The sequence below is a fragment of the Acanthopagrus latus genome, chromosome 6 (genome assembly GCF_904848185.1).
Source record: "Acanthopagrus latus isolate v.2019 chromosome 6, fAcaLat1.1, whole genome shotgun sequence".
Classification (NCBI taxonomy): domain Eukaryota; kingdom Metazoa; phylum Chordata; class Actinopteri; order Spariformes; family Sparidae; genus Acanthopagrus; species Acanthopagrus latus.
The window spans coordinates 33,817,382-33,830,843 of NC_051044.1; the positions used below are offsets into that span (position 1 = coordinate 33,817,382).

General features: G+C 39.0%; 1 protein-coding gene across 7 annotated transcripts in view; it reads right to left on the reverse strand.

The window, feature by feature from the left end:
- Positions 1 to 390: 390 nt before the first annotated feature.
- The window catches only part of plekha6 (pleckstrin homology domain containing, family A member 6), a 208,910-nt gene continuing 195,838 nt past the window's right edge, over positions 391 to 13,462 (reverse strand). For 5 of the 7 annotated variants that reach the window (XM_037101582.1, XM_037101584.1, XM_037101581.1 and 2 more), the window contains 5 exons: positions 12,361 to 12,513; positions 6,269 to 6,402; positions 4,149 to 4,297; positions 3,242 to 3,349; positions 391 to 539 (listed from right to left, as the gene is read on the reverse strand). In XM_037101582.1, the coding sequence (XP_036957477.1) occupies positions 3,252 to 3,349; positions 4,149 to 4,297; positions 6,269 to 6,402; positions 12,361 to 12,513 (534 nt within the window). In that variant the 3' untranslated portion in view covers positions 391 to 539; positions 3,242 to 3,251. Of the gene's footprint in view, positions 540 to 3,241; positions 3,350 to 4,148; positions 4,298 to 6,268; positions 6,403 to 8,347; positions 12,084 to 12,360; positions 12,514 to 13,462 lie in introns of those variants that run through there. The other 2 variants (XM_037101583.1, XM_037101586.1) reach the window with 2 other exon arrangements.

The following is a 13,462-nucleotide window of genomic DNA, read 5'->3' on the forward strand; positions in this document are numbered from 1 at the left end:
GTTTTGTCCTGTTTGTCTTCAGCATGTGCCTCTCATATGCAGTGTTCCCTTGTAAACTTATCTGCCTCAAACCCTGATTCACTGACATTTGTCCTTATAAGTTTAAAACATTATTGAAACATTACTCTACTTTGTTGATGTGTCCTGAGTTTTTTTTATATATATAACCTTCCTGCTCCCTGCTCCTCTCACAGACTGCGCTGTCTCCTCCATCTGCAGCTCAAGCTGTTCAACCGTTTTAAGTGGATTTTCTTCCACTATATATATATATATATATATATATATATATATATATATATAGATATATAGATTTTCTTCCACTATATATATATATATATATATATATATATATATATATAGTTATATAGTTATACATGAATATTACTCAATTTGAATTTCTTTGTGTGGGAGGCATGCAAGTCTTTAAATCTTCCCTTCCATTCATCGACTGTTGTATGTGTTTTTGTTTTGTAGTTCAGATGCTAAAGAACATAAAAAATAAGATGCTCCATTGGACCTTACTGCAGCTGGGGCTTGAGCTGCAAACAAAAGGAAGTAAAGAAAGACAGAGTAAGAGGGATACAAAGATCATCTCAGATTACACGAGTATCATTGGGTACAGTATACCCATTAGTGTTGATTCTCATAGGAAATATATGATGATGATGATGATGATGATGATGATGATGATGATGATGATGATAAATGTCATGATTTTGTCTTATAAAAATATGACATCTGTTATCACCACTATGGCAGGATTTATACAGGCAGAAAAGATTGTTTAGTGATTTTTAGTGGTTCTGATCTACTATCCCGTGTACCCAACATGTTCTAAGCTTTAATGGATGGTATACTTGTCAGTGACCAAAAATTCTCAACACAAACTTACTGGCTGTCTGTATCTATCAGTGAATGGGGGTGCTTTCTTGTTATGTGAGATGGTTTCAAAAAAGTTCGACCTTGTCTTGAATGAATTTTGAGAACAAAATTTAAGCTCCGATAAAAGGATACTCAGATAGAAAAAGTATTTTTCCCATCAAGTATACATGATTTGCAAATTTTTGCACAAAAGCAGTAGACAATTATGTTGTCACTTTACATTCTTTCTTGCAAATGAAAACAATAATATTAATTGATTAATATTAATTATAAATGCATTTATAAATGAATAAATGTTATTACATTATATATACATATTATGATACATTATTTCACCCAGATGTTCAGTTTGCAAAATTTAAAGCTGAGAGACTTTACTAAAAATCAGGGTAACGCAGGCTGCCAAAACTGCGACGCTTGGCAAGGGATCTTATTGGAGTCAGCCAACCGTGAGAAGAGAAGGCGTAAACCATATGTGTCAAACTGATCCAGTAAAGGGCCATGTGGCTGGAGGTTTTCATTCCAACCAAGCAAGAACACACCTGATTTGGATCAGCCAACCAAGTAAGCTTGGTTGGAATGAAAACCTGCAGCCACATGGCCCTTTACTGGATCAGTTTGACACCACTGGTGTAAACAAAAGAGAGGGAAGAGTGCTGGGGTCTATGCTAGGCTAAAGGCTAACCCCTCCAGACCAGCAGTACCGTAGCTCCTGTTCTCCAACATCCAATCTGACACTCGACAACAAGCTAGATAGGCTACGTCTGTTGAGAGAAACCCACAGAGGGTGCAAAGACTGCTGTGTGTTTGTTTTAACTGAAACATGGCTCCAGGACAATATCACAGATGCGAGGGGACGTATCTACCACCGCAAAAGTCGAGGACGGGGCCTGTGCATCTATATCAACAAAAACCTGTGTGTAAACGCCAGGTTAGTCAGTAAACATTGCTCTCAGCTGGCTGAGATCCTCATCATAAAATGCTGGCCATTGTATCTGCCAAAGGAATTTCACCATTGTGATTGTAGCCATTGTTTACATAGGTCCTAGCACAAATGATAAGCTATGGCACTTGGAGGGCTACATGATGCCATCAGTGAGCTCCTGACTAATCACACGGACACCTGTGTAGTGGTGGGAAGGGACCAACCACACAAGTCTAAAGGCTGTTTTTCCCAAGTTCAAGCAAGTTGTGGACTTTAAATCCACAGGAGCGAACATAAACTCCCCTGATGCATATAAGGCAATGCCCCGCCCCCACCTCGGCCATGTTATGCTGGTGCCTGCTCACAAGCCACTACTGAAGCGTAGCGGGCACGTGAAAAAACAAATCAGGACCTAGCCTGAGGCGGCAGAATCTGCACTTCAGGACTGTTTCATTCACACCGCCTGGGAGGTTTTTAAGACAGCAGCCCCCCAGGGAGATCAGTTAGACATTGAAGAGTCTGCTGAGCCAACCAACTACATTGCAAAGTGCTCAAAACACTTTTTGAACATTTGAACACTTGTCAAACCACACATCCCAGTCAGGCTCCCTGCACTATATGACCCACACCAGTTTGGTTATCGCCCTAACCACTCCACAGAGGATGCAATATCCACCACTTTCCACTCAGTCCTCACTCATCTGGACCAGAAAGACACTTATGCCATAATCTCATACATCGATTTCATCTCAGAATTTAACATCATCCCCCAGAGACTAATGGAGAAGCTCCTCCTTCTAGGCCTGAACACACATGTCTCTGGATCTGGAACTTTCTGATAGAAATGACAACTCCAACTCTATTACACTGAGCACTGGATCTCCTCAAGGCTGTATACTCAGTCTATTGTTGTTTACACTGCTAACACACAACTGTGCATCCAGACACGAGGGAAACCAGATTATCAAAAAGGCTGAACAAACAGAGTAATTTACAGCTTCCTTTCACGAGCTGATAGATTGCTGAACTGTTGATCTGCATGTGTACTACTGCACTTAATGATCCTTCATCATAGTTTTAGTTTTAAATTATTATATTTAGATACTGTGTGTGTTTATTGTGTTTGTGTTGTTGATCCCAGAGAGATGCAATCTCATTTTTGCTGCACTACTTTTGTTGGTACAGCTAAATGACTATAATATGACTGTAATGTTTTGTTTGTTTGTCATGCTTGAGGGTGATATGGAGCACTTTTACACACATGGATCATCAGACTCTTAAACCGATAAACATGAGCGTTGCTATCTAAAACCTGTGAGTCAAAAACACTGTATCACATTATAAACCTCAGTACATGAAAAACAGTCACATGGCGTGAAATGACAAAAGTGTCTGAACAGGTTAGCAGACAAAAGCTGCTGTGCAGTGACTCACCTTGTGTGACTCACACCTTCATGATGTGGATGGGGTTGGGAAAGTCAGCAGAGCAGTGGGTAGGTACAAGGCTGGTCGGGGAGGTGGGGGAACTGGAGGTGCACTGGACTGGAATAAAATGGAGGGAGGCAGGAATAATATAAAAATAGAAAGAAAAACAAGCCATGAACCATCAAAGAGAGAAGGACAGAAGCCTACCTATTTTTCATGTCTGTCTCAAATTCCACAGATACGGACCTTGAAACTTTGCTAAATTGTGTAATATTACTAGGTGTAAATATGACTATAAACAGATCCTTTTCACTGGTATTTTACTAGAACTGCAAGCATCAAGCTGGTCTTCAAATTTCCCAAATCCCAATTTGATCAAGCATCTGTGGGACCCGCTGAACTAAGTCTGATCCATGGCCCTCGTTCAAAACCCACAGGATCCACCACCAGTGCCCTTAGTGCCAGACAAAGCAGGACACCTCAAGAAGTACTATGTCCATACCTCAATGGTTCAAAAGCCAAGTTCAATCAAATGCTCAGGAATGGCCTGAGGAATATGACAAAAAGCTAAAGTTTGATCAACTGTGGGGCCACGATGGACCGGACTTTAGCTTTTTGTCATGTTCCTCAGGCCATTCCTGAGCAGTTTATGTGGTATGTCATTGTCCTTTTGGGTGGACTACTGCCATTGAGGAGTGCCATTGCTATGGTGTAAAGGTGCATCCACATGAATGCTAGGGCCTAAGGTTTTGCAGCAGGACATTGCCTATTAACAAGACGATCAGTGTATACTAGGAGAGCAGAAATGTGTATGAGATTGTTTGTGGCTTGTCCTGTGCTATATGATCACAGCATGCAGTTAGCAGAAGAGTTGTGCTGAAAGTGTCATTGGCGGCCATGTGTAGAGACTCCTCACCAGAGAGAAGGCGGCTGCGACGAGAGGCCTCAGCAGCCAGAGCACAGGAAAGCTCTATACGCTTTTCCTGCTCCTGCAACTGCTGCTGGGAACTGACTGGAGTTCCACCCTCCACTGGGCCATCCAGAAGAGGAACAATGTTCTGTAAACTGAGAGTGGTAGAAAAAACAGATGCAAAGACAAAGACAAAACAAGAGGGTTGTGGTTTTATTAGGCAGCATCTGACAAACTGAACATATTCTGCTTATCTATGTCAGTAATATTTATACATATATAATTGTGTCTGAGCTTAACTATACACCTGATAAATAATAATGAAGAATGTGAACCACCTGAGTGGTGACCTGAGAATGAGAAAAATAAAATAAAATATGTTCTTTCAGAACTGCTTCAAGAGTTTGCCTACATAAGTTCAAAATAGTGGTGCTTTAATAGTCAAATATACCTATATATGGCAAATATACTTTGACACCTGCTAATATATATACATATACACTTGTAAGGAACATCTATATCATGGTATTTTTCCACTGATTTTTACAATTGTCATTTTTCTGTGATTGGATGAGTGTACACATATTAATTTCAAATATTTGGTTAAGTGTCAGTTTTTTATTCAATAAAATGGTTTTGATAGCCAAACTTCAGCTAGTCCTCTGGCTGAATATTAAGTTTAAATAAATTTGTTGGCTTCCTGGCACAGACTTGTTTCTTCAGCATAGTCCACATGTTCTTGATGGGGTTCAAAGTCAGGACTTTGAGAAGATTCCAAAATGTTCATTCTAGCCTGATTTAGCCATTCCTTCACTACCTTTGTTGTGTGTTTGGGATCATTGTCCCATTGGAACACCCAACTGCACCCCAGACCCAATCGTCTGGCTGATGAGTTTTCCTGAAGAATTTTAAGACAGTCCTCCTTCTTTAGTATTCCATTTACTTCCATTAGACCATCAGATCCGCTGCCAGCAAAACAATCCCACAGCATAATGTTACCACCACTATGCTTGACGTGGTATTCTTGACTGACTTGCCTTTTAGTGGTATTTGGTTGACTCTCACACCTAGGAAGCACGGCATTTCATTTCACTGCTATGCAGACGACAGTCAGATTTATGTGCCTCTTAAAAAGAAAAATGAATACTCTGTCAAGCTGTTACTAATATGTATTGACAACATAAAGGCCTGGGTGGCTCTGAACGTTTTCAATTTTAATGATAAAAAGACGAAAGTGATGGTTTGTGGTGGCACCACAGGGAACCCCGCATAGATCTGGGTTCCTTGGCCCAGTATATTAAACCAAGCATCACAAACCTAGGGGTGCAAGTGGACCTTGAGCTCAAGATTGACAATCAGATCAAGGCTGTTGTAATAACAAGCTTTTTCCATTTGAGGCAGTTGGCCAAGATGAGGCCAATTCTGTCAAGGCAGCAATTTGAGACAGTAATCCATGCCTTTGTTACCACTCAGCTGGATTACTGCAATGCACTGTTTGTTTGGGTCAATGGGTCCTCCATCGCCCGTCTCCAGATAGTACAGGATGCAACTGCATGTCTTTTAACTGGCACACAAATGTGAGCACATTTCCACCATTTTAGCCTCACACCACTGGCTGCCTATTCAATTTAGGATCCATTTTAAAATTCATTGTTGTATTTTCTATGAAATTTTGCACCTCATGTGAGCTGTTATGTCTTTTACTTATCATGTCTTATTTATTTTTCTGTACACCATTTTGGTCAACTTTGGTTGTTTTAAATTGATTAACAAATAAAGTTGGATTGGATTGGATTGGAATCTTGACCATCCTGACCAATTTTCTTCCCTATTGTGGCAGTGTGGTGGGTATATCAAGCAAGCCTGATTTAAATTTGCCCAGAAACCTCACCAGCTGTTATAAATCCCAATCACTCAGAAGAAGTCAAGCGGCCATGCTACAAATCAAATTTGATTTAAACAACTCTCTACAACGACCAAAATGGTCTTTTAAGTTGCTGAATGTGGGCTTTCCTAAGTAAAGTGCATTTGTCAGAAAGCACACTTTGCCTTCACGTGAATGAGAACCTGTATGGTTTATAAAGTTTTTAACTGAATAATAAAGCTATGTCTAAATCAAAACCCACTTTGATTTGGCAATGAGGGTTTTGATCCGCTCCAGTTTCTTCTGCTTCTCCTTCTGTTCTTCAGGGCTCAGAGGAGTGTCATTCCCCAAATCCAGGTAACACTCTGGGATCACAACCTTGTCAGGAGCCATCAGCTACAAGAGACATGATACAAAAATCATGAATTGGCATCCATACAGCTTTTATACAGGCAAAAACACTGATATCCCAATATAATATGCCTTCTTTGGCATCCAAATGATGACTCAGGAAGACCTTTGTAAGGATGATATTCATAAGTGCCTTATGTGCAGGGGTGAAAGTAATAAATTACACAAAAAAAAAAAAAAAAAAAAAAAAACAGTTTTGTATTTTTATGTATTTGGTAAGTGTTTCTTTTGGCCCTTCACTTTTCTTTTTGGAAATGGGTATTAAAAACACAAAATTAGTTGTTTGATTTTCAATATAAAATGCAAATATAAAATTTTAAATTCAACGGCATGGCATTTTTCTAATTCCTGGTCAAAAAGGAGGATCTATTTTAAAAAAAAAGTTTTTCATTTTCTATTTCGTAAAATAACAAAGAAATCCAGTAAAAACAAACAAACAAACAAACAAAAACAAAACAAAACAAAACAGAAATATTCTCAGAATGGATGTGGTCATTAAACCCTTGAGTTCTATTTGCATTGTGAATGTGGAAATGCTCTTACTTTCACTATTAAACATACCTGTGAGTTCTACTGCTGAATTTTTACAATTTGACTCTGGACGTATTTGGTTTTACCTGATCAAGATCATTCAAGATTATTTTCCTCGAAGGTGAAAGTTCACCACTATCTTAACCCAATTTCAGTAGTTTCAGCAATCTCCTTAGTTGTTTTCTTTGCTTGATGCAGGCCAATAATTTGACCCCTCTGAAACAGAATAACATACTTTCCATTACCACAGGATATGTCTTTGGAAATGGTTGTTAATGAAATGAGAAGCTACTCTCTGCATCAGCAAGGGTTAATCAACTTGTTGCCAGCAGAAACATATTAATCACTGCGGTAATTATCCAATGGAAGGGTCTTACCTATTTGACTTGTTCAATCCTGGTGGAGACTTTCTTTTTGCCAGCCATTGTATAATTTTTGACATGGCAATACAAGTGCTGTCATCCACAGATATGTCACTGCTGTCAACTAGGAACTAATTTGCACAACTGGTAGCCACTTGATGAATGCCTATGTGTGGCATTACATTGCTGGTGCCTGAAGCAGCCAAAGATGACTAAAGATTTGCGTCAAAATTAGCAATTACTTTTGATATATTGCACATCACGACTCAATACTAAGATAAGATAAACAGTGTGTAAGTGAAATGACTGTACAGAGACAGTACAGTGTTATTGAAGAAGAGAAGAGTTATAAGGACTATTCACATGATCAACTACTTGGAACATACAAATCCACTTTTTATACAATCAATACTACTGAAATTCACTGACATTGTATCTTACCAAACATCAATCATCATGTATAAGGCAAAAAACAGACAATTACCAGAAAATTTACAACATTTATTTAGGAATCGGGAGGGAGGTTATCAATTAAGTGGGGAACATAACTTCAAAATATTAAACAGATGAACAACCTTGAAAAGTTTCTGTATACCTATTTCTGGTGTCAAGCTATGGAACAACCTAAGTGAGGAACTCAACCAAACCAATCTATCTATCTATCTATCTATCTATCTATCTATCTATCTATCTATCTATCTCTCTCTCTCTCTCTCTCTCTCTCTCTCTCTCTCTCTCTCTCTCTCTCTCTCTCTCTCTCTATATATATATATATATATATATATATATATATATATATATATATATATATATATATATGGGTGTGTATATGTGTATGTAGATATATAGATTCATTTCATTTACCCAAAGGTGTGAGGGCTAACAAGCTATGCTTCTTCTCACTCCTTTTAAAATATGTCATTTATTTATTTGTTTATTTATTTATTTCCGTGCTTCATTATTATGTTGCTTCCTCAAAATCTTCATTTCGATATTATGTTGTGCAAATAATTTGTTAAAAGCAATCAGGAAGCTGTGTTTCATTTGCATATTCTGAATAAAATAATAATAAAAAAAAATCATAATACTTAAAAAAAAGACAGTAATACGCAAAACACAGCTGAAGTGTGACCTGAACTGTTCTACAATTTCTGTGTTCAGCGATTATATTTTTTGTGGAAGATGCATGCATGGCTTCCTACAAAATTCTGTTTGCACAATCTAGAATCATGACTCAGATGATTCACACTTTTGCAATGATTGACTAAAGCCCACCTCAAGTCAGTTTCTCTCCCTGTCTAACTTCAAAGTTCTTTCTCATACAAAGAATATGGGTATGGTTAATAGTAATGAATAGTTATTACCATCGTAACCAGACTTCTGTTCTAGCAAAATCAACACCATTAGCATGGATTAGCGATAAAACTGATATGAATGGATATTTGCAGGAATAGTTAGCTGTCACTCAAACATAAGTTCTTCTTGTGAATCCACGACCTGCAAAGTTTAATCATGGTCAAACTGTAACCTGAACTGTACATTTACGGCTACTAAAAGAAAAACTTCTCTGCTAAATTTTTCCTTCTACTTACTGCTAACACAAGTCTGCTCTAAACACAGCTATCTCGTCTTCTCTTGTTCGACAACTGACACACTAAGCACTGCCCTATCCTTAAGGAGGGGCTTTAAGATGGGCATGGATTACTACAAAAATTCCACCGGCAAAACCAATCAGTACTACATCTTACAGAGCTGAATTTCTTTTAGCACAGGCACTGTTGTGTGATAAAAGTTAACTTCAATTAAAAAGTCTATTATTCTACATTTTTCATAATATGCAAATAAGCAAATATGCTGCATATCACTGAAAAAATGTTTTCATTCAAATGCTCCCAGAATTGACACAAAAGCCATTTAGCTGGTTCAAATGCTGTCAAATTATGACTGCATTGTATCTGTAAACTTACTGTATGCAAAGTTCGTTTTTGGTTAGTGTTGGGTGAAACATCACTGAATGTTTTGACACCCGAAACCAGCAGAATGTTTTGTGATTCCTTTCAGAATTTGCTGACCATCATCTTGACAGAAGGCAATTTAAGTTCAAACAAGAATATTCTAGACTGGCACTTGTGGTGCCATTGCTTTTCATTGTAAGGTGTATGAGAAAAAATATGTTTTTTCCATGACAAAGTCGGTATGTCACCATCCCTGTGGATATAAGAAAGATTTTGAGTGTGATGTCTGAGTGACCATAACAAATTCGGCACCATTTTACCAATGGGTGGGACTGTAGCACCATCATAAAGTACATAGCATTAATTGCCCTACTTGATTCATTTTGTTCTGCCCAAATATGAGAAGGTGCGTGACAAAACGTATTAACAGTCTCAAGTGGTGCAAGTCAATTCACTTGAGGATACTAAGGTTGTTGTGCTTGGACGACATCAATGCAGTTTTTTTTGTCATGTATTTTTTTCTTTTTCTTTTCTTCAGCAGATGTATAAATATGCTTTAAATGTGTGGCCTTGGTGACAGTTAAAAGCTACTGCTTAACGCTGACCTCAGCCTGCCACTTGTCCTTGACCTATCTTCTGCCAGCTTGTTCTTTTGTATGCATGTATTTTATCAGTAAAGTGACTATGTTTGTTGTAGACAGCATTTCACAACATTCATACAGCCATAAGAGTCTTATGGAGCTTTTTTCTGGTGATTTTCTCCCCTTAGTTTTTTCTCCAAAGAAGAATCTAATAATAGTTACTTCTTACTGAATTTGTAGGATTTTACATGTTAACCCTCAGTATGTTATATTCTTTAATCAATTTGGTGTAATTGGTAAAAACCCTAGTTGAAATCAGTCACTATGTTTACATGACATTTGAACAAATCAGACTATTGTGTTAGTCCAACTTAAACTGCCCATGTAAACATGATATTCTGACTGAAATTTTACTAAATCAAATTTCTCAAAGTCGGACTAACAGACCCAGAAACTGGGGTTAGCTTAGTCGGACCTGAAATGGACTCGCCGTGCTGTGCATCCATCACAGTCCCCACACTGGGCATTGACCAGGAAGTCGTCCATGACATAAATCCATAACAGCACATTTTTGTACAAATGATAAGACACAATTCATGTTGTCTCACCATTCACTATGCAGTATGTTTGCCACTTCTTAACTTGTTTGGTATGTGATGTAATAAGTCAACTGGTTGAGGGTCCAGTAGCAACTAGTGGAAACAATGGCTATCACCAGCTACTGTGGTTCCACCAGTCAGGCATACTTATGGACATACTGTCAATAAATCTATTCTCCCCTAGTGCTCGTATACTGGGACAATGGCAGTAGTCCAATTTAATGGCCCAATCAAGCAGATGGGATGCAAGTTAAACATCAAAAACAGACACTGATGCTGTGAAATGCTTTACAAGTAAAGAGACAGTTTAATGTGTTGTATTTAATACTGAATTTACAAGAAGGCACCAATGATTCAGAATTACGTGTAGACATTTCACAAATTGTTTTTTTTCAGAAATTGTTAAATTGTTGTCATGCAACAATTCTTAAAATCACACGATTTATAAGGGAATCTGGGATATTGCCATTATTGCCATTATATTGCCAGTACTATTGCCAGTACAATTTCCTGTGGGGCTCCCGTACTGCAGATTATTGTGTCTGACATGTAGTCTGGAGAAATCAAAGTGCATGATCCTCACAGTGCTTCCAGGCTTCTCCAGGTGAGACAGTGATCTGTCCAGGAGGAAAATGATGGTGTCGTCCACTACGATGCCAGGTTGATATGCAAACTGGAGTGGGTCCATAAAAGGACCCAACAGAGGATAGGGATGGACGGGGACCAGCTACTCCATGGTCTGCATCAGGTGTGAAGTGAGAGCAACTGGTGTGTAGCTGTTAAAGTCTTTTGTGTGAGGGATCTTTGGTACAGGTACCATGCAGGAGGTTTTCCACAGCAGTGGCACTTTTCCCAGCTTCAGGCTCAGGTTGAAGATATATTCCACAATCCTGCACAGCTGGTCTGCACAGGACTTGAGGAGCCTGGAGCTGATCCCATCTGGACCCATAACCATCTTCATCTTCATTTTCCTCAACTCATTTCTCACCTAGAGAGACGAGAGGGACACACTGGAGCAGGGGGGCTGAGTGTCGGATGGGGGGAGTCTGCCACATGAAAGCTGTGGAAAGGGAGGTAAAGGTGAGAATGGGGCAATAAACAGGGGGGATGAAAGAGGTGGTGGGGGCAGCAGAGATGACTGGGCCGGGGGAGGGGTGGGTGTCTGGTCAAATCTATTGAATAATAGGCTCTTGTCGTTCACCCATGTCTGATCCCCTGCAGCCTGGGAGTCTGGAGTCCTCTGCCCTTAGTTGTTTTAAGGCTTTTCCAGACTCCACTGACGTTTCTCTGCTGCAGCTGGTGCTCCATCTTCTTCCTGTAGTTGTTCTTCCCCTCTCTGATCTTCTTCCACAGCTCCCTCTGCACAGCCTTCAGCTCCTCCTTGTTTCCTGACCTAAAGGCCTCTTTTTCTCCTTAAGTAGGGCCTTTATATCAGAATTAATCCAGGGTTTGCTGTTAGAAAAGTACCGTACAGTCCTGGTGGGTAGAGTGTTATCAACACAGAAGTTAATGTAGTCCGTTATGCAGCCTGTTAAACTGTCAATGTCCTCCCCGTGAGAAACACAGTTCTTCCCACACAGTTGAGTCAAAGCAGTCAGAGCCTCCTCAGACTCCTCAGTCCATGCTTTAACATAGGTCCTTTGGAAAACATGTAAATTTTAAGCTGTTTATGTTGCTAATGTAAACAATACTCATTACATTGAGACAATCAGTATTGGTTTTGAAAATAATCATTTTTGTTACTTTCATATCTCACAAATGTGTGATTTTACTGCTTTCATGAGAGCTCAGACCACATCTTATGGGGGCTCAGCTCCCACTGGCTCCCATGTAACTTGCACCCTGTCTCAGGGCCTCAAATGGAATGAGTAAAAGATTGAATGAGGGACCAAATGCATCAGCTGGATGATCTCACCTCTTTGCTGATGTCAAAGTCATAGTGTTCTGGTTCAACTTGTAACCGTCGCAGGCGAGCAATTTCTTCCCGAGGTGATTCTTGCCCCTGGCCTCGAACTGCAGCCTCCAAGTGTTTGATGTCAATCTCATGGGCTGTCAGCCGCCTACGGATCTGCGCACACACACAGATATATGCATGAAAAAGCAAATACAATCTGATAAACCACAAGCTTTAAAGTTGGTCCCTAGCTTTAGTAAGTCAATTATTCAATTATTGTCAATTATTGACAAGGATATAAGATGGCCAAGGCTTTCTGATAAGGTCACCAGATGAATATAAAATGTGTGCTGTGTCAGTCAAACTTGCTTGACTTCAAGTGGTTTTGTATAAAAAAAAAAAACATTCAGAATTAACTTGGTTAAATTTTTTAATACCTTGTATGTTTATACATCTGAGTGGTTTGTGTTTGCTTTGTAAAGACTGATGTACGGACAGCAATATAAACTAGAAAAACTTTTTGGTACCATGCTGTATTAAGTCTTGCACATGCTCAAGGAGAACTTGTGTACCAAGTTCCATCTTCATGTGTTACAAAGATACAGTGACAGTTTATTAATGGCGACAAAGGGGCGCTGTTGGCACTGTGCTTTGACATGCAGCACAATTTTAATCGAAAGCTCCTGTGCAAAGGTTCAAGACACTAGATTTTAAGTTGCTGCAAAGTTTCTGTAGCACCATGTGGGGATGGAATTATAAAAAAAATGTACAGACTGATGCAGTATGGCCCTATGTACAACATTTCCAGATTTGGTCCTATTCAGATTAAACACTGAAAATTATGGCCTGTCAAGTGCAGAAGGCCTCTCCCTCAACTGTATAAGAACCCATTATTCTACTAGCTGAACTGAGTGTGAAAGAATAGCTGAAAATGCAGAGATGTGAAATGGATTGCCAGAAATATCATGAAACTGAAATGCATAAACTTGAACTTGAATAGAATTAAATTATTTAATAATATGGCTCTTCTAGACTTTACAAATGTTAACAGCGCTTATGTATCAAATTCTGAGTAATTTCGTGGGGGTTGTGACTCAAAAAATATTCGAGTTCATAGTTGAGT